Source organism: Dryobates pubescens, chromosome 9 (genome assembly GCF_014839835.1).
Source record: "Dryobates pubescens isolate bDryPub1 chromosome 9, bDryPub1.pri, whole genome shotgun sequence".
Taxonomy (NCBI): domain Eukaryota; kingdom Metazoa; phylum Chordata; class Aves; order Piciformes; family Picidae; genus Dryobates; species Dryobates pubescens.
In genome coordinates this window covers 43,914,809-43,932,721 of record NC_071620.1, presented here as the reverse complement: position 1 = coordinate 43,932,721, position 17,913 = coordinate 43,914,809, and the positions used below count along the sequence as shown (strand labels likewise).

The window sequence follows — 17,913 nt, the reverse complement described above, 5'->3', positions numbered from 1 at the left end:
CCCCTGACCCCGACCCTTTCCCCCTGACCCTGACCCTTTCCCCCTGACCCTGACCCTTTCCCCCTGACCCTGACCCTTTCCCCCTGACCCTGACCCTTTCCCCCTGACCCTGACCCTTTCCCCCTGACCCTGACCCTTTCCCCCTGACCCTGACCCTTTCCCCCTGACCCCGACCCTTTCCCCCTGACCCCGACCCTTTCCCCCTGACCCCGACCCTTTCCCCCTGACCCCGACCCTTTCCCCCTGACCCCGACCCTTTCCCCCTGACCCCGACCCTTTCCCCCTGACCCCGACCCTTTCCCCCTGACCCCGACCCTTTCCCCCTGACCCCGACCCTTTCCCCCTGACCCCGACCCTTTCCCCCTGACCCCGACCCTTTCCCCCTGACCCCCACCCTTTCCCCCTGACCCCCACCCTTTCCCCCTGACCCCCACCCTTTCCCCCTGACCCCCACCCTTTCCCCCTGACCCCCACCCTTTCCCCCTGACCCCCACCCTTTCCCCCTGACCCCCACCCTTTCCCCCTGACCCCCACCCTTTCCCCCTGACCCCCACCCTTTCCCCCTGACCCCCACCCTTTCCCCCTGACCCCCACCCTTTCCCCCTGACCCCCACCCTTTCCCCCTGACCCCCACCCTTTCCCCCTGACCCCCACCCTTTCCCCCTGACCCCCACCCTTTCCCCCTGACCCCCACCCTTTCCCCCTGACCCCCACCCTTTCCCCCTGACCCCCACCCTTTCCCCCTGACCCCCACCCTTTCCCCCTGACCCCCACCCTTTCCCCCTGACCCCCACCCTTTCCCCCTGACCCCCACCCTTTCCCCCTGACCCCCACCCTTTCCCCCTGACCCCCACCCTTTCCCCCTGACCCCCACCCTTTCCCCTGACCCCCACCCTTTCCCCCTGACCCCCACCCTTTCCCCCTGACCCCCACCCTTTCCCCCTGACCCCCACCCTTTCCCCCTGACCCCCACCCTTTCCCCTGACCCCCACCCTTTCCCCCTGACCCCCACCCTTTCCCCCTGACCCCCACCCTTTCCCCCTGACCCCCACCCTTTCCCCCTGACCCCCACCCTTTCCCCCTGACCCCCACCCTTTCCCCCTGACCCCCACCCTTTCCCCCTGACCCCCACCCTTTCCCCCTGACCCCCACCCTTTCCCCCTGACCCCCACCCTTTCCCCCTGACCCCCACCCTTTCCCCCTGACCCCCACCCTTTCCCCCTGACCCCCACCCTTTCCCCCTGACCCCCACCCTTTCCCCCTGACCCCCACCCTTTCCCCCTGACCCCCACCCTTTCCCCCTGACCCCCACCCTTTCCCCCTGACCCCCACCCTTTCCCCCTGACCCCCACCCTTTCCCCCTGACCCCCACCCTTTCCCCCTGACCCCCACCCTTTCCCCCTGACCCCCACCCTTTCCCCCTGACCCCCACCCTTTCCCCCTGACCCCCACCCTTTCCCCCTGACCCCCACCCTTTCCCCCTGACCCCCACCCTTTCCCCCTGACCCCCACCCTTTCCCCCTGACCCCCACCCTTTCCCCCTGACCCCCACCCTTTCCCCTGACCCCCACCCTTTCCCCCTGACCCCCACCCTTTCCCCCTGACCCCCACCCTTTCCCCCTGACCCCCACCCTTTCCCCCTGACCCCCACCCTTTCCCCCTGACCCCCACCCTTTCCCCCTGACCCCCACCCTTTCCCCCTGACCCCACCCTTTCCCCCTGACCCCCACCCTTTCCCCCTGACCCCCACCCTTTCCCCCTGACCCCCACCCTTTCCCCCTGACCCCCACCCTTTCCCCCTGACCCCCACCCTTTCCCCCTGACCCCCACCCTTTCCCCCTAACCCCACCCTTTCCCCCTGACCCCCACCCTTTCCCCCCGACCCCCACCCTTTCCCCCTGACCCCCACCCTTTCCCCCTGACCCCCACCCTTTCCCCCTGACCCCCACCCTTTCCCCCTGACCCCCACCCTTTCCCCCTGACCCCCACCCTTTCCCCCTGACCCCCACCCTTTCCCCCTGACCCCCACCCTTTCCCCCTGACCCCCACCCTTTCCCCCTGACCCCCACCCTTTCCCCCTGACCCCCACCCTTTCCCCCTGACCCCCACCCTTTCCCCCTGACCCCCACCCTTTCCCCCTGACCCCCACCCTTTCCCCCTGACCCCCACCCTTTCCCCCTGACCCCCACCCTTTCCCCCTGACCCCCATCCTTCCCCCTGACCCCCACCCTTTCCCCCTGACCCCCACCCTTTCCCCCTGACCCCCACCCTTTCCCCCTGACCCCCACCCTTTCCCCCTGACCCCCACCCTTTCCCCCTGACCCCCACCCTTTCCCCCTGACCCCCACCCTTTCCCCCTGACCCCCACCCTTTCCCCCTGACCCCCACCCTTTCCCCCTGACCCCCACCCTTTCCCCCTGACCCCCACCCTTTCCCCCTGACCCCCACCCTTTCCCCCTGACCCCCACCCTTTCCCCCTGACCCCCACCCTTTCCCCCTGACCCCCACCCTTTCCCCCTGACCCCCACCCTGTCCCCCTGACCCCCACCCTGTCCCCCTGACCCCCACCCTGTCCCCCTGACCCCCACCCTGTCCCCCTGACCCCCACCCTGTCCCCCTGTCCCCCTTTCCCCCTTTCCCCCTTTCCCCCTTTCCCCCTTTCCCCCTTTCCCCCTTTCCCCCTTTCCCCCTTTCCCCCTTTCCCCCTTTCCCCCTTTCCCCCTTTCCCCCTTTCCCCCTTTCCCCCTTTCCCCCTTTCCCCCTTTCCCCCTTTCCCCCTTTCCCCCTTTCCCCTTTCCCCCTTTCCCCCTTTCCCCCTTTCCCCCTTTCCCCCTTTCCCCCTTTCCCCCTTTCCCCCTTTCCCCCTTTCCCCCTTTCCCCCTTTCCCCCTTTCCCCCTTTCCCCCTTTCCCCCTTTCCCCCTTTCCCCCTTTCCCCCTTTCCCCCTTTCCCCCTTTCCCCCTTTCCCCCTTTCCCCCTTTCCCCCTTTCCCCCTTTCCCCCTTTCCCCCTTTCCCCCTTTCCCCCTTTCCCCCTTTCCCCTTTCCCCCTTTCCCCCTTTCCCCCTTTCCCCCTTTCCCCCTTTCCCCCTTTCCCCCTTTCCCCCTTTCCCCCTTTCCCCCTTTCCCCCTTTCCCCCTTTCCCCCTTTCCCCCACCGCCTGAAGCAGAAAAATAGTAAAAAAAAACACCAGCTCAAAAAGCTCTCCTCTCTACCTAGCTACTCAAGAATGCTAGCAATCTTTATTTACAAAGGCTTTCCTATCTCTCCCCTCCCTCTCTTCCCTCACCTACTTAGGTTTCGACAAGATCAAAACAAATTCCAACTACAACAACACTCAGTTCCCAAACATAGACAATGTGCACCCATTTAACAGGGGACCTGTTCTCACCAGGGTGTCTCTACTTCCCTTACCCTTCTTTGCTTTCCTCATTTTTATTAGGACTACAAACCCTCTTCCCGTCACACACACCCACTAACAACAAAGAATTGCAGCAACAGTGGAGTACACGGGGAGAGCAGCGCTTCACGCAGAGGAGAACCTCACTGCCGAGTACACGGGGAGAGCAGCGCTTCACACAGAGGAGTACCTCACTGCCGAGTACACGGGGAGAGCAGCGCTTCACGCAGAGGAGAACCTCACTGCCGAGTACACGGGGAGAGCAGCGCTTCACGCAGAGGAGTACCTCACTGCCGAGTACAGGGGGAGAGCAGCGCTTCACGCAGAGGAGAACCTCACTGCCGAGTACAGGGGGAGAGCAGCGCTTCACGCAGAGGGGGAGCATCGCACTGCCGAGTACATGCCGAATGCGGCGCTTCACGCAGAGGGGGAGCATCGCACTGCCGAGTACATGCCGAATGCGGCGCTTCACGCAGAGGGGGAGCATCGCACTGCCGAGTACATGCCGAATGCGGCGCTTCACGCAGAGGGGGAGCATCGCACTGCCGAGTACATGCCGAATGCGGCGCTTCACGCAGAGGGGGAGCATCGCACTGCCGAGTACATGCCGAATGCGGCGCTTCACGCAGAGGGGGAGCCTCGCACTGCCGAGTACATGCCGAATGCGGCGCTTCACGCAGAGGGGGAGCCTCGCACTGCCGAGTACATGCCGAATGCGGCGCTTCACGCAGAGGGGGAACCTCGCACTGCCGAGTACATGCCGAATGCGGCGCTTCACACAGAGGGGGAGTCTCGCACTGCCGAGTACATGCCGAATGCGGCGCTTCACACAGAGGGGGAACCTCGCACTGCCGAGTACATGCCGAATGCGGCGCTTCACACAGAGGGGGAGCCTCGCACTGCCGAGTACATGCCGAATGCGGCGCTTCACACAGAGGAGGGACACCGTGCTGCCGAGTACACACAAAGTGCGGCGCTTCACACAGAGTGCGGCACTTTGCAGAGCACGTAGCGTTCTTCCTTCATGCGTTTTGAGGAGGGTGCCACTACTTCCTTGCCCTAACTTTGTTTCTTAATTTTTGTTAGTACTGAGAAACCTCTTCTGCTCACACACCAAACCAGAACAAAAAAGTGCAGCAAGGACTGATCCTAAACACGGCATGACTGGCTACACTCAAATTCTTCACAACTTGCGCTTCGTCCATCTCTGGCCGCTCCCCTCGCGGAGACACGGAACCGCAGATCAGGACTCCCACTCGCTTCGTAGGTATTTTCTACGTCTCAGTCATGCCCACACTCAGCAACACACTGAAAATATCAAGAAGGCGTTAAACATTGGAGGAACCTCCTCTGCCTCCACACAACCCATCCTGCAATTCATTAAGTCCCTCAGGGATACAGAGTGCGGCGGCGGCATACAACACTTTACAGAGTGCGGCGGCGGCATACAACACTTTACAGAGTGCGGCGGCGGCATACAACACTTTACAGAGTGCGGCGGCGGCATACAACCTCTTCAATTTGATGCCAAAGCTTCCAGAACATGAAAGCAAATTTTAAGTAGAGCAAAAGATATTTTGAAAACAAACCTATAGAGAGTGTATCTATTATGAACAGGTGGCCTTCCATTGTGTGTATCTCAAGGCATTTATCATTCTTTATCTTTTAAATTTGTTGTGGAATTATTTAGTCTGTTTCTTTAGGTTTTCCATTACAATTAAACCCTATCAACAGAGCCTAGCAAAGCTGCTTCCCCCAGGCACAAGGGCAAGAGAAGCCCCTAACTGGGCTGTTAACACACCTTTTAAGGGGTTCTGATGACATCTGAGGTGGGTCTGGGGGTATCCGAGGAGAATAGGGGGCATATGGAGGGATGAGGAGAGCCTCTACAGGGCCTCAAAAAGAGCTTTTAGTTGGACTTCTAGGGTTAGTTCAAACCTCCAACGACTAAGGTGCCTGCCACCAGCCACCACCAACTACTACAGTGCATGGCACCAGCCACCCTCAACTAACCCTAACCGTCCAACTAAAACACCGAGAGGACATCCTCCTCTTTAGAGGCACCCACATGCCTCTGAATTCCCTTTGGGCAGCCCCACACCCATCACAGATGCAAACAGAGCCCCTTAGGAGGGGTGGCAACACTGACCGGTTAGGGGGGTGTCTCTTACCGCTGTGCGTGGGAAGGAGCTCAGCCAGCCTCTGTTCAGAAGATTTTCTATCAAAAAAAGCAAATCACCCACACAAACTCAAATCAATGAGTATTTAAAAACCTACAACACAAAGGAAAAAACATTCTTTGTGTATTACACATACACACTGTAAGTTTACATATTTCAGAACCCCATGTAGCTCCTTTCAAAGCCTCTTTTCACACAGATGAATACCACACTTCTACTCCCAGTTAAACAGGAGAGCTATGGAGTTGGAGGAGAGGGGTCAGGGTTAGCTGGCCTCCTAGGGGTCTTAATCCCCTCCAAGAACATGCAGGCATTTCAAATGTTCTAAGTTGATACAGAAAAACCCCAGAGAGAAAAACAGGCTTGGACTTCCCTTGAGGGGAGCCCAAGGAAATCAGAAAAAAGCTGAGCAAAGAGCCAACCTCAGCAGAGCCGGGCACCACCAAGGGGAGCTGAACCCCACCGAGCCCGGTCTGAAGTGGCCAGGCTTGATGGAGCCACCATCCTTCTAGGGAAGGAAAATTCTCTTTGCTGACGAGTCCTAAACATACAATTACTAGCCACACACCCATTCACAACTTTCACTTTGTACGTCTCTGGCCACGCTCCTCCTCCTCTGCCTCCACACAACCCATAAAACAATTCATTAAGTCCCTCAGGGATACAGAGTTCAGCAGCAACAGCCAGTTAGCTTTTACAGAGTTCAGCAGCAACAGCCAGTTAGCTTTTACAGAGTTCAGCAGCAACAGCCAGTTAGCTTTTACAGAGTTCAGCAGCAACAGCCAGTTAGCTTTTACAGAGTTCAGCAGCAACAGCCAGTTAGCTTTTACAGAGTTCAGCAGCAACAGCCAGTTAGCTTTTACAGAGTTCAGCAGCAACAGCCAGTTAGCTTTTACAGAGTTCAGCAGCAACAGCCAGTTAGCTTTTACAGAGTTCAGCAGCAACAGCCAGTTAGCTTTTACAGAGTTCAGCAGCAACAGCCAGTTAGCTTTTACAGAGTTCAGCAGCAACAGCCAGTTAGCTTTTACAGAGTTCAGCAGCAACAGCCAGTTAGCTTTTACAGAGTTCTTCCTCCATGCATTTTGAGGAGGGTGTCACTACTTCCTTCCCCTTATTTTGTTTCTTAATTTGTATTAGTATTAAGAAAACTACTCCCATCACAGACCCAACCACAACAAAGAAGTGCAACAAGGACCGATCCTAAGCATTCCTTGACTGGCCACACTCAAATTCACAACTTGCGCTTCGTCCGTCTCTGGCCGCTCCCCTCACGGAGACACGGAACCGCAGATCAGGACTCCCACTCGCTTCGTAGGTAATTTCTACGTCTCAGTCATGCCCACTCAGCCACACACTGAAAACATCAAGGAGGAGTCAAACATTGGAGGAACCACCCCTGCCTTCACACAACCCATCCTACAATTTATTAAGTCCCTCAGGGATACAGAGTCGAGCAGCACAGCAACCCCACCCCGTTTCACAGAGTCGAGCAGCACAGCAAACCCCGCCCCGTTTCACAGAGTCGAGCAGCACAGCAACCCCCGCCCCGTTTCACAGAGTCGAGCAGCACAGCAAACCCCGCCCCGTTTCACAGAGTCGAGCAGCACAGCAACCCCGCCCCGTTTCACAGAGTCGAGCAGCACAGCAAACCCCCCTCCGTTTCACAGAGTCGAGCAGCACAGCAAACCCCCCCCCCGTTTCACAGAGTCGAGCAGCACAGCAACCCCGCCCCGTTTCACAGAGTCGAGCAGCACAGCAAACCCCGCCCCGTTTCACAGAGTCGAGCAGCACAGCAACCCCCGCCCCGTTTCACAAAGTCGAGCAGCACAGCAACCCCCGCCCCGTTTCACAGAGTCGAGCAGCACAGCAACCCCCGCCCCGTTTCACAGAGTCGAGCAGCACAGCAACCCCCGCCCCGTTTCACAGAGTCGAGCAGCACAGCAACCCCCGCCCCGTTTCACAGAGTCGAGCAGCACAGCAACCCCCGCCCCGTTTCACAGAGTCGAGCAGCACAGCAACCCCCCCCTTTCACAGAGTCGAGCAGCACAGCAACCCCCCCCGTTTCACAGAGTCGAGCAGCACAGCAACCCCCCCCGTTTCACAGAGTCGAGCAGCACAGCAAACCCCCCCCCCGTTTCACAGAGTCGACCAGCACAGCAACCCCACCCCGTTTCACAGAGTCGAGCAGCACAGCAAACCCCGCCCCGTTTCACAGAGTCGAGCAGCACAGCAACCCCGCCCCGTTTCACAGAGTCGAGCAGCACAGCAACCCCCCCCGTTTCACAGAGTCGAGCAGCACAGCAACCCCACCCGTTTCACAGAGTCGAGCAGCACAGCAACCCCCCCCGTTTCACAGAGTCGAGCAGCACAGCAAACCCCCCCCGTTTCACAGAGTCGAGCAGCACAGCAACCCCGCCCCGTTTCACAGAGTCGAGCAGCACAGCAAACCCCGCCCCGTTTCACAGAGTCGAGCAGCACAGCAACCCCGCCCCGTTTCACAGAGTCGAGCAGCACAGCAAACCCCGCCCCGTTTCACAGAGTCGAGCAGCACAGCAACCCCCCCCTTTCACAGAGTCGAGCAGCACAGCAACCCCCCCCGTTTCACAGAGTCGAGCAGCACAGCAACCCCGCCCCGTTTCACAGAGTCGAGCAGCACAGCAACCCCCGCCCCGTTTCACAGAGTCGAGCAGCACAGCAACCCCCCCCGTTTCACAGAGTCGAGCAGCACAGCAACCCCCCCCGTTTCACAGAGTCGAGCAGCACAGCAACCCCCCCCGTTTCACAGAGTCGAGCAGCACAGCAAACCCCCCCCCCGTTTCACAGAGTCGAGCAGCACAGCAACCCCGCCCCGTTTCACAGAGTCGAGCAGCACAGCAACCCCCGCCCCGTTTCACAGAGTCGAGCAGCACAGCAACCCCGCCCCGTTTCACAGAGTCGAGCAGCACAGCAAACCCCGCCCCGTTTCACAAAGTCGAGCAGCACAGCAAACCCCGCCCCGTTTCACAGAGTCGAGCAGCACAGCCAACCCCCCCCCGTTTCACAGAGTCGAGCAGCACAGCCAACCCCCCCCGTTTCACAGAGTCGAGCAGCACAGCAAACCCCCCCCGTTTCACAGAGTCGAGCAGCACAGCAAACCCCCCCCCGTTTCACAGAGTCGAGCAGCACAGCAAACCCCCCCCCGTTTCACAGAGTCGAGCAGCACAGCAAACCCCGCCCCGTTTCACAGAGTCGAGCAGCACAGCAAACCCCGCCCCGTTTCACAGAGTCGAGCAGCACAGCAACCCCCGCCCCGTTTCACCGAGTCGAGCAGCACAGCACCCCCCGCCCCGTTTCACAGAGTCGAGCAGCACAGCAACCCCGCCCCGTTTCACAGAGTCGAGCAGCACAGCAAACCCCGCCCCGTTTCACAGAGTCGAGCAGCACAGCAACCCCCGCCCCGTTTCACAGAGTCGAGCAGCACAGCAACCCCCGCCCCGTTTCACAGAGTCGAGCAGCACAGCAACCCCCGCCCCGTTTCACAGAGTCGAGCAGCACAGCAACCCCCGCCCCGTTTCACAGAGTCGAGCAGCACAGCAACCCCGCCCCGTTTCACAGAGTCGAGCAGCACATCAAACCCCGCCCCGTTTCACAGAGTCGAGCAGCACAGCAAACCCCGCCCCGTTTCACAGAGTCGAGCAGCACCGCAAACCCCGCCCCGTTTCACAGAGTCGAGCAGCACAGCAACCCCCGCCCCGTTTCACAGAGTCGAGCAGCACAGCAACCCCCGCCCCGTTTCACAGAGTCGAGCAGCACAGCAACCCCCCCCTTTCACAGAGTCGAGCAGCACAGCAACCCCCCCGTTTCACAGAGTCGAGCAGCACAGCAACCCCCCCCGTTTCACAGAGTCGAGCAGCACAGCAACCCCCCCCGTTTCACAGAGTCGAGCAGCACAGCAAACCCCCCCCCGTTTCACAGAGTCAAGCAGCACAGCAAATCCCCCCCGTTTCACAGAGTCGAGCAGCACAGCAAACCCCGCCCCGTTTCACAGAGTCGAGCAGCACAGCAAACCCCCCCCGTTTCACAGAGTCGAGCAGCACAGCAAACCCCCCCCTTTCACAGAGTCGAGCAGCACAGCAAACCCCGCCCCGTTTCAGAGTCGAGCAGCACAGCCAACCCCCCCCCGTTTCACAGAGTTGAGCAGCACAGCCAACCCCCCCCCGTTTCACAGAGTCGAGCAGCACAGCAAACCCCCCCCTTTCACAGAGTCGAGCAGCACAGCAAACCCCCCCCGTTTCACAGAGTCGAGCAGCACAGCCAACCCCGCCCCGTTTCACAGAGTCGAGCAGCACAGCAAACCCCGCCCCGTTTCACAGAGTCGAGCAGCACAGCAAACCCCGCCCCGTTTCACAGAGTCGAGCAGCACAGCAAACCCCGCCCCGTTTCACAGAGTCGAGCAGCACAGCAAACCCCGCCCCGTTTCACAGAGTCGAGCAGCACAGCAAACCCCCCCCCGTTTCACTGAGTCGAGCAGCACAGCAACCCCCCCCGTTTCACAGAGTCGAGCAGCACAGCAAACCCCCCCGTTTCACAGAGTCGAGCAGCACAGCAAACCCCCCCGTTTCACAGAGTCGAGCAGCACAGCAAACCCCGCCCCGTTTCACAGAGTCGAGCAGCACAGCAAACCCCCCCGTTTCACAGAGTCGAGCAGCACAGCAAACCCCGCCCCGTTTCACAGAGTCGAGCAGCACAGCAAACCCCCCCCCGTTTCACAGAGTCGAGCAGCACAGCAACCCCCCCCGTTTCACAGAGTCGAGCAGCACAGCAAACCCCCCCGTTTCACAGAGTCGAGCAGCACAGCAAACCCCCCCGTTTCACAGAGTCGAGCAGCACAGCAAACCCCCCCCGTTTCACAGAGTCGAGCAGCACAGCAAACCCCGCCCCGTTTCACAGAGTCGAGCAGCACAGCAAACCCCGCCCCGTTTCACAGAGTCGAGCAGCACAGCAAACCCCGCCCCGTTTCACAGAGTCGAGCAGCACAGCAAACCCCCCCCGTTTCACAGAGTCGAGCAGCACAGCAACCCCCCCCTTTCACAGAGTCGAGCAGCACAGCAAACCCCCCCCTTTCACAGAGTCGAGCAGCACAGCAAACCCCCCCCCCGTTTCACAGAGTTGAGCAGCACAGCAAACCCCCCCCCCGTTTCAGAGTCGAGCAGCACAGCAAACCCCCCCCCCGTTTCACAGAGTCGAGCAGCACAGCCAACCCCCCCCCTTTCACAGAGTCGAGCAGCACAGCCAACCCCACCCCGTTTCACAGAGTTGAGCAGCACAGCAAACCCTTCCCGTTCCACAGAGGGGAGCAGCACAGCAAACCCTTCCCGTTCCACAGAGGAGTTGAGCAGCACAGCAAACCCCTCCCCCGTTCCACAGAGTTGAGCAGCACAGCAAACCCCACCCCGTTTCACAGAGTTGAGCAGCACAGCAAACCCCACCCCGTTTCACAGAGTTGAGCAGCACAGCAAACCCCCCCCCCCCCCCCGTTTCACAGATTTGAGCAGCACATTCTAATTAAAGCAAAACAAATTTTGGAAACAAATCTATAGAGACTGTATTGATTGTAAACAGGTGACCTTCTCTCGTATCTATCAGGAGGCATTTATCATTCTTTGTTTATTTTTTAATTTGATGTGGAATTATTTGGTCTTTGTTTCTTTGGTTTTAATTTGAATGGAAAACCCTCTCAGAGCCTAGCAAAGCTGCTTCCCCATGCACAAGGGCAAGAGAGGCCCCTAACAGGGCTGTTAGCACACCTTTTAAGGGGTTCTGATGACATCCGAGGTGGGTCTGAGGGTATCAGAGGAGAATAGGGGGCATATGGAGGGATGCGGGGAGCCTCTGCAGGGCCCCAAACAGATCTTTTAGTTGGACGCTCAGGGTTAGTTGGAGCCAACAACTACTATGGCACCCGCCACCAGCCACCACTGCCAACTACTACCGTGCCTGCCACCAGCCACCCACAACTAACCCTAACCGTCCAACTAAAACACCGAGAGGAGACCCTCCGTTGGCACCCGCACACCCCTAAATTCCCTTTGGGCGGCCCCACGTCCGTCACAGATGTGACCAGAGCCCCTTAGGAGGGGTGGCAACACTTACCGCTTAGGAGGGATGTCTCCTGCCCCTGTGCGTGGGAAGGAGCTCAGCCAGCCACTGTTCCGGTTTTCCATGCAAATTTAAAAACAAACACACACACACCCCCAAACCAATGAATATTTTAAAACCCCACAACACACAAAGGAAAATCCATTCGTTGTGTATTACAGATGCACACTAAATTTACATATTTCAGAACCCCATGTAGCTCATTTCAAAGCCTCTTTTCAGAAAGATTAAAACCACACTTCTACTCCTAGTTAAACAGGAGAGCTATGGAGTTGGAGCAGAGGGGTCAGGGTTAGCTGGCCTCCTAGGGGTCTTAATCCCCTCCAAGAACATACAGGCATTTCAAATGTTCTAAGTTGATACAGAAGAACCCCAGAGAGAAAAACAGGTTTGGACTTACCTTGAGGGGAGCCCAAAGGAAATGAGGAAAAAGCTGAGCAAAGAGCCAACCTCAGCATAGACGAGCCCCACCGAGCCCAGTCTGAAGTAACCGGGCTTGATGGAGCCACCATCCTTTTCGGTAAAGGAAATTCTCTCGCTTTGCTGACCTGTTCTAAACGTACCGTTACTAGCCACGCTCCCGTTCGCAAGTTGCGCTTCGTCCGTCTCTGGCCGCTCCCCTCGCGGGGACACGGAACCGCAGATCAGGACTCCCACTCGCTTCGTAGATATTTTCTACGTCTCAGTCATGCCCATGCTCCCCACACACTCAGAAGATCAGCAAGGTTTCTAACATTTTCAGTTCTTGCAGGAGCTTCCCCTGCTTCCACACAGACAATACTACATTCTGTAAGTTCCTAAGTGATCCCCCTCATCCCTTACATATTGCCACTTTTTCCCCTTTTACATTTCACATAATATAACATAGTACCATCTTTTTGCAAGGTACAGAACTCATACCAAATGTAATTGCAATAACAATGACCGGTCCTAAACATTCCATGACTGGCCACACACCCGTTCGCAAGTTGCGCTTCGTCCGTCTCTGGCCGCTCCCCTCGCGGAGACACGGAACCGCAGATCGGGACTCCCACTCGCTTCGTAGACATTTTCTACGTCTCAGTCGTGCCCATGCTCCCCCCACACTCAGAAGATCAGCAAGGTTTCTAACATTTTCAGTTCTTGCAGGAGCTTCCCCTGCTTCCACACAGACAATACTACATTCTGTAAGTTCCTAAGTGATCCCCCTTATCCCTTACATATTGCCACTTTTTCCCCTTTTACATTTCACATAATATAACATAGTACCATCTTTTTGCAAGGTACAGAACACATACCAAATGTAATTGCAATAACAATGACCGGTCCTAAACATTCCATGACTGGCCACACCCATTCGCAACTTGCGCTTCGTCCGTCTCTGGCCGCTCCCCTCGCGGAGACACGGAACCGCAGATTGGGACTCCCACTCGCTTCGTAGGTAATTTCTACGTCTCAGTCGTGCCCACACTCACCCACACTCAAAACATCAACAGGGTGTCAAAAATTTAAAATTCTGTGAGGAACTTCCCCTGATCCCACACAAACCATCCTACAATTCATTAAGTCCATCACTTCACAGAGAGCACCATCATTGCAGTGCACTTCACAGAGAGCACCATCATTGCAGTGCACTTCACAGAGAGCACCATCATTGCAGTGCACTTCACAGAGAGCACCATCATTGCAGTGCACTTCACAGAGAGCACCATCATTGCAGTGCACTTCACAGAGAGCACCATCATTGCATTGCACTTCACAGAGAGCACCATCATTGCATTGCACTTCACAGAGAGCACCATCATTGCATTGCACTTCACAGAGAGCACCATCATTGCATTGCACTTCACAGAGAGCACCATCATTGCATTGCACTTCACAGAGAGCACCATCATTGCATTGCACTTCACAGAGAGCACCATCATTGCATTGCACTTCACAGAGAGCACCATCATTGCAGTGCACTTCACAGAGAGCACCATCATTGCAGTGCACTTCACAGAGAGCACCATCATTGCAGTGCACTTCATTTCATTTCACAGAGAGCACCATCATTGCATTGCACTTCATTGCACTTCACAGAGAGCACCATCATTGCATTGCATTTCATTTCACAGAGAGCACCATCATTGCATTGCACTTCAGATAGCAACATCATTGCATTGCACTGCACTTCATTGCATTTCACAGAGAGCACCATCATTGCATTGCACTTCATTGCATTTCACAGAGAGCACCATCATTGCATTGCACTTCATTGCATTTCACAGAGAGCACCATCATTGCATTGCACTGCATTGCATTTCAGAGAGCACCATCATTGCACTGCACTTCACAGATAGCACCATCATTGCATTGCACTGCATTTCATTTCATTTCACAGAGAGCACCATCATTGCATTGCATTTCATTTCACAGAGAGCACCATCACTGCATTGCACTGCATTTCATTTCACAGAGAGCACCATCATTGCATTGCACTGCATTTCATTTCATTTCACAGAGAGCACCATCATTGCATTGCACTGCATTTCATTTCATTTCACAGAGAGCACCATCATTGCATTGCACTGCATTTCATTTCATTTCAGAGAGCACCATCATTGCATTGCACTGCATTTCATTTCATTTCAGAGAGCACCATCATTGCATTGCATTTCATTTCATTTCAGAGAGCACCATCATTGCATTGCATTTCATTTCATTTCACAGAGAGCACCATCATTGCATTGCACTTCATTGCATTTCACAGAGAGCACCATCATTGCATTGCATTGCACTTCATTTCAGAGAGCACCATCATTGCATTGCATTGCACTTCATTTCATTTCAGAGAGCACCATCATTGCATTGCATTGCACTTCATTTCATTTCAGAGAGCACCATCATTGCATTGCATTGCACTTCATTTCATTTCAGAGAGAGCACCATCATTGCATTGCATTTCATTTCATTTCAGAGAGCACCATCATTGCATTGCATTGCACTTCATTTCATTTCAGAGAGCACCATCATTGCATTGCATTGCACTTCATTTCATTTCAGAGAGCACCATCATTGCATTGCATTGCACTTCATTTCATTTCACAGAGAGCACCATCATTGCATTGCACTGCATTGCATTTCACAGAGAGCACCATCATTGCATTGCACTTCATTGCATTTCACAGAGAGCACCATCATTGCATTGCACTTCATTGCATTTCACAGAGAGCACCATCATTGCATTGCACTTCATTTCTCAGAGAGCACCATCATTGCATTGCATTGCATTTCACAGAGAGCACCATCATTGCATTGCATTGCATTTCACAGAGAGCACCATCATTTCATTGCATTTCATTTCACAGAGAGCACCATCATTTCATTGCATTTCATTTCACAGAGAGCACCATCATTACATTGCATTTCATTTCACAGAGAGCACCATCATTACATTGCACTGCACTTCATTTCATTTCAGAGAGCACCATCATTGCATTGCACTGCATTGCATTTCACAGAGAGCACCATCATTGCATTGCACTGCATTGCATTTCACAGAGAGCACCATCATTGCATTGCACTGCATTGCATTTCACAGAGAGCACCATCATTGCACTGCATTTCATTTCATTTCATTTCACAGAGAGCACCATCATTGCACTGCATTTCATTTCATTTCATTTCACAGAGAGCACCATCATTGCACTGCATTTCATTTCATTTCACAGAGAGCACCATCACTGCCTTGCACTTCACTTCATTTCACAAAGAGCACCATCACTGCCTTGCACTTCACTTCATTTCACAAAGAGCACCATCACTGCCTTGCACTTCACTTCATTTCACAAAGAGCACCATCACTGCCTTGCACTTCACTTCATTTCACAAAGAGCACCATCACTGCCTTGCACTTCACTTCATTTCACAAAGAGCACCATCACTGCCTTGCACTTCACTTCATTTCACAAAGAGCACCATCACTGCCTTGCACTTCACTTCATTTCACAAAGAGCACCATCACTGCCTTGCACTTCACTTCATTTCACAAAGAGCACCATCACTGCCTTGCACTTCACTTCATTTCACAAAGAGCACCATCACTGCCTTGCACTTCACTTCATTTCACAAAGAGCACCATCACTGCCTTGCACTTCACTTCATTTCACAAAGAGCACCATCACTGCCTTGCACTTCACTTCATTTCACAAAGAGCACCATCACTGCCTTGCACTTCACTTCATTTCACAAAGAGCACCATCACTGCCTTGCACTTCACTTCATTTCACAAAGAGCACCATCACTGCCTTGCACTTCACTTCATTTCACAAAGAGCACCATCACTGCCTTGCACTTCACTTCATTTCACAAAGAGCACCATCACTGCCTTGCACTTCACTTCATTTCACAAAGAGCACCATCACTGCCTTGCACTTCACTTCATTTCACAAAGAGCACCATCACTGCCTTGCACTTCACTTCATTTCACAAAGAGCACCATCACTGCCTTGCACTTCACTTCATTTCACAAAGAGCACCATCATTTCATGAAGCCAGCCAACACCACCTAACCCTAACCATCCCGCTAAGATACCCACAGGAGACCCTCCATTGGCACCCACATGCCCCTAAATTCCCTATGGATAGCCCAAACGCCAAACCAATCAGTATTAAAAAACCCTACCCCACACACAAAGGAAAAATCTATTCTTTGTGTATTATAGCTACATATTAAGTTTACATATTTGAGAATCCCATGTAGCTCATTTCAAAAACTTTCTTTTCAGAAAAATTAATACCATACTTTTACACCTAGTTAAACAGGAAAGCTATGGAGTTGGAGGAGAGGGGTTAGGGGGAGCCGAGCCGCGCCGCCGAAAGGGAGTCGAGCCGCGCCGCCGAAAGGGAGCCGAGCCGCGCCGCCGAAAGGGAGCCGAGCCGCGCCGCCGAAAGGGAGCCGAGCCGCGCCGCCGAAAGGGAGCCGAGCCGCGCCGCCGAAAGGGAGCCGAGCCGCGCCGCCGAAAGGGAGCCGAGCCGCGCCGCCGAAAGGGAGCCGAGCCGCGCCGCCGAAAGGGAGCCGAGCCGCGCCGCCGAAAGGGAGCCGAGCCGCGCCGCCGAAAGGGAGCCGAGCCGCGCCGCCGAAAGGGAGCCGAGCCGCGCCGCCGAAAGGGAGCCGAGCCGCGCCGCCGAAAGGGAGCCGAGCCGCGCCGCCGAAAGGGAGCCGAGCCGCGCCGCCGAAAGGGAGCCGAGCCGCGCCGCCGAAAGGGAGCCGAGCCGCGCCGCCGAAAGGGAGCCGAGCCGCGCCGCCCCCTTTCAGGGGAAGAAAATCCTCTCGCTTCCCTGAGACTGCCGAGGCAACTCACCCCGAGACTATAAATCCAACTAAAAAAAACTCTCCTCTTTACAAAGAGATTCGGGAATGGTATTAATTGCGACAATAAAAAGGCTCTGAACTCACTGCCCACCGGATCTCCTCTGTAAGATACAAATGATTTCAGAATGGAAAAGCAAATTGCACGTAGAGCAAAACAAATTTTGACAACATACCTATAAAAGGTGAATCGATTAAAAACAGTGGACCTTCCTTTGTGTGCGTCAGGGAGAGTTCGGCATTCTTCGTTTCTTTGTTTGTTGTGGAGTTATTCTTTCTTTGCTTTTGATTTGAATGGAAAGCCTTCTGAACAGAGCCTACCAGAGCTGCTTCCCCATGCACAAGGGCGAGAGAAGCCCCTAACTGGGGGGGGGGGGGGGGTTCAGGGTTAGCTAGCCTCTTAGGGATTTTAATCCCCTCCGAGAAGAACCCCAAACCCCAGAGAGCAGCAGAGGCTGGCACTTACCTGGAAGGGAGCCCAAGGAAACCAGGAAAAAGCTGAGCAAAGAGCCAACCTCAGCAGAGCCCAGCACCCCCAAGAGGAGCTGAGGCCCGCCAAGCCCACACCGTGCCAGTTCAGGTCGCCTCACCTCCTCTCCCTTCATTTCAGGGAGCCCCACGCCGTGCCAGTTCAGGTTGCCTCACCTCCTCTCGCTTCATTTCAGAGTCCCACACTCATTTAGTTCCTCTGACTTCATTTCAGAGAGTCCCACATGTGAGCCGCCGCAGGGTCAGGCAAGGAAAAAATCTTTTCTGTCGCTGAAAGCATTATGCCAACTCACCCTAAAACTAAAACTCTCCTGTTTACATGGATAGTCAAGAACATCATCAATTGCTATATGAAAAGCTTTGCAATCACTCCCACT

The 17,913-nt window shown here is 55.4% G+C and overlaps 1 protein-coding gene across 1 annotated transcript; it reads left to right on the top strand.

The window, feature by feature from the left end:
* Positions 1 to 4,001: 4,001 nt before the first annotated feature.
* On the top strand, positions 4,002 to 17,020 carry LOC128897420 (octapeptide-repeat protein T2-like). The gene is made up of 2 exons (XM_054164033.1): positions 4,002 to 4,150; positions 16,558 to 17,020. Exons 1-2 carry the CDS (start codon positions 4,002 to 4,004, stop codon positions 17,018 to 17,020), a joined length of 612 nt encoding a protein of 203 aa, XP_054020008.1.
* Positions 17,021 to 17,913: the final 893 nt, after the last annotated feature.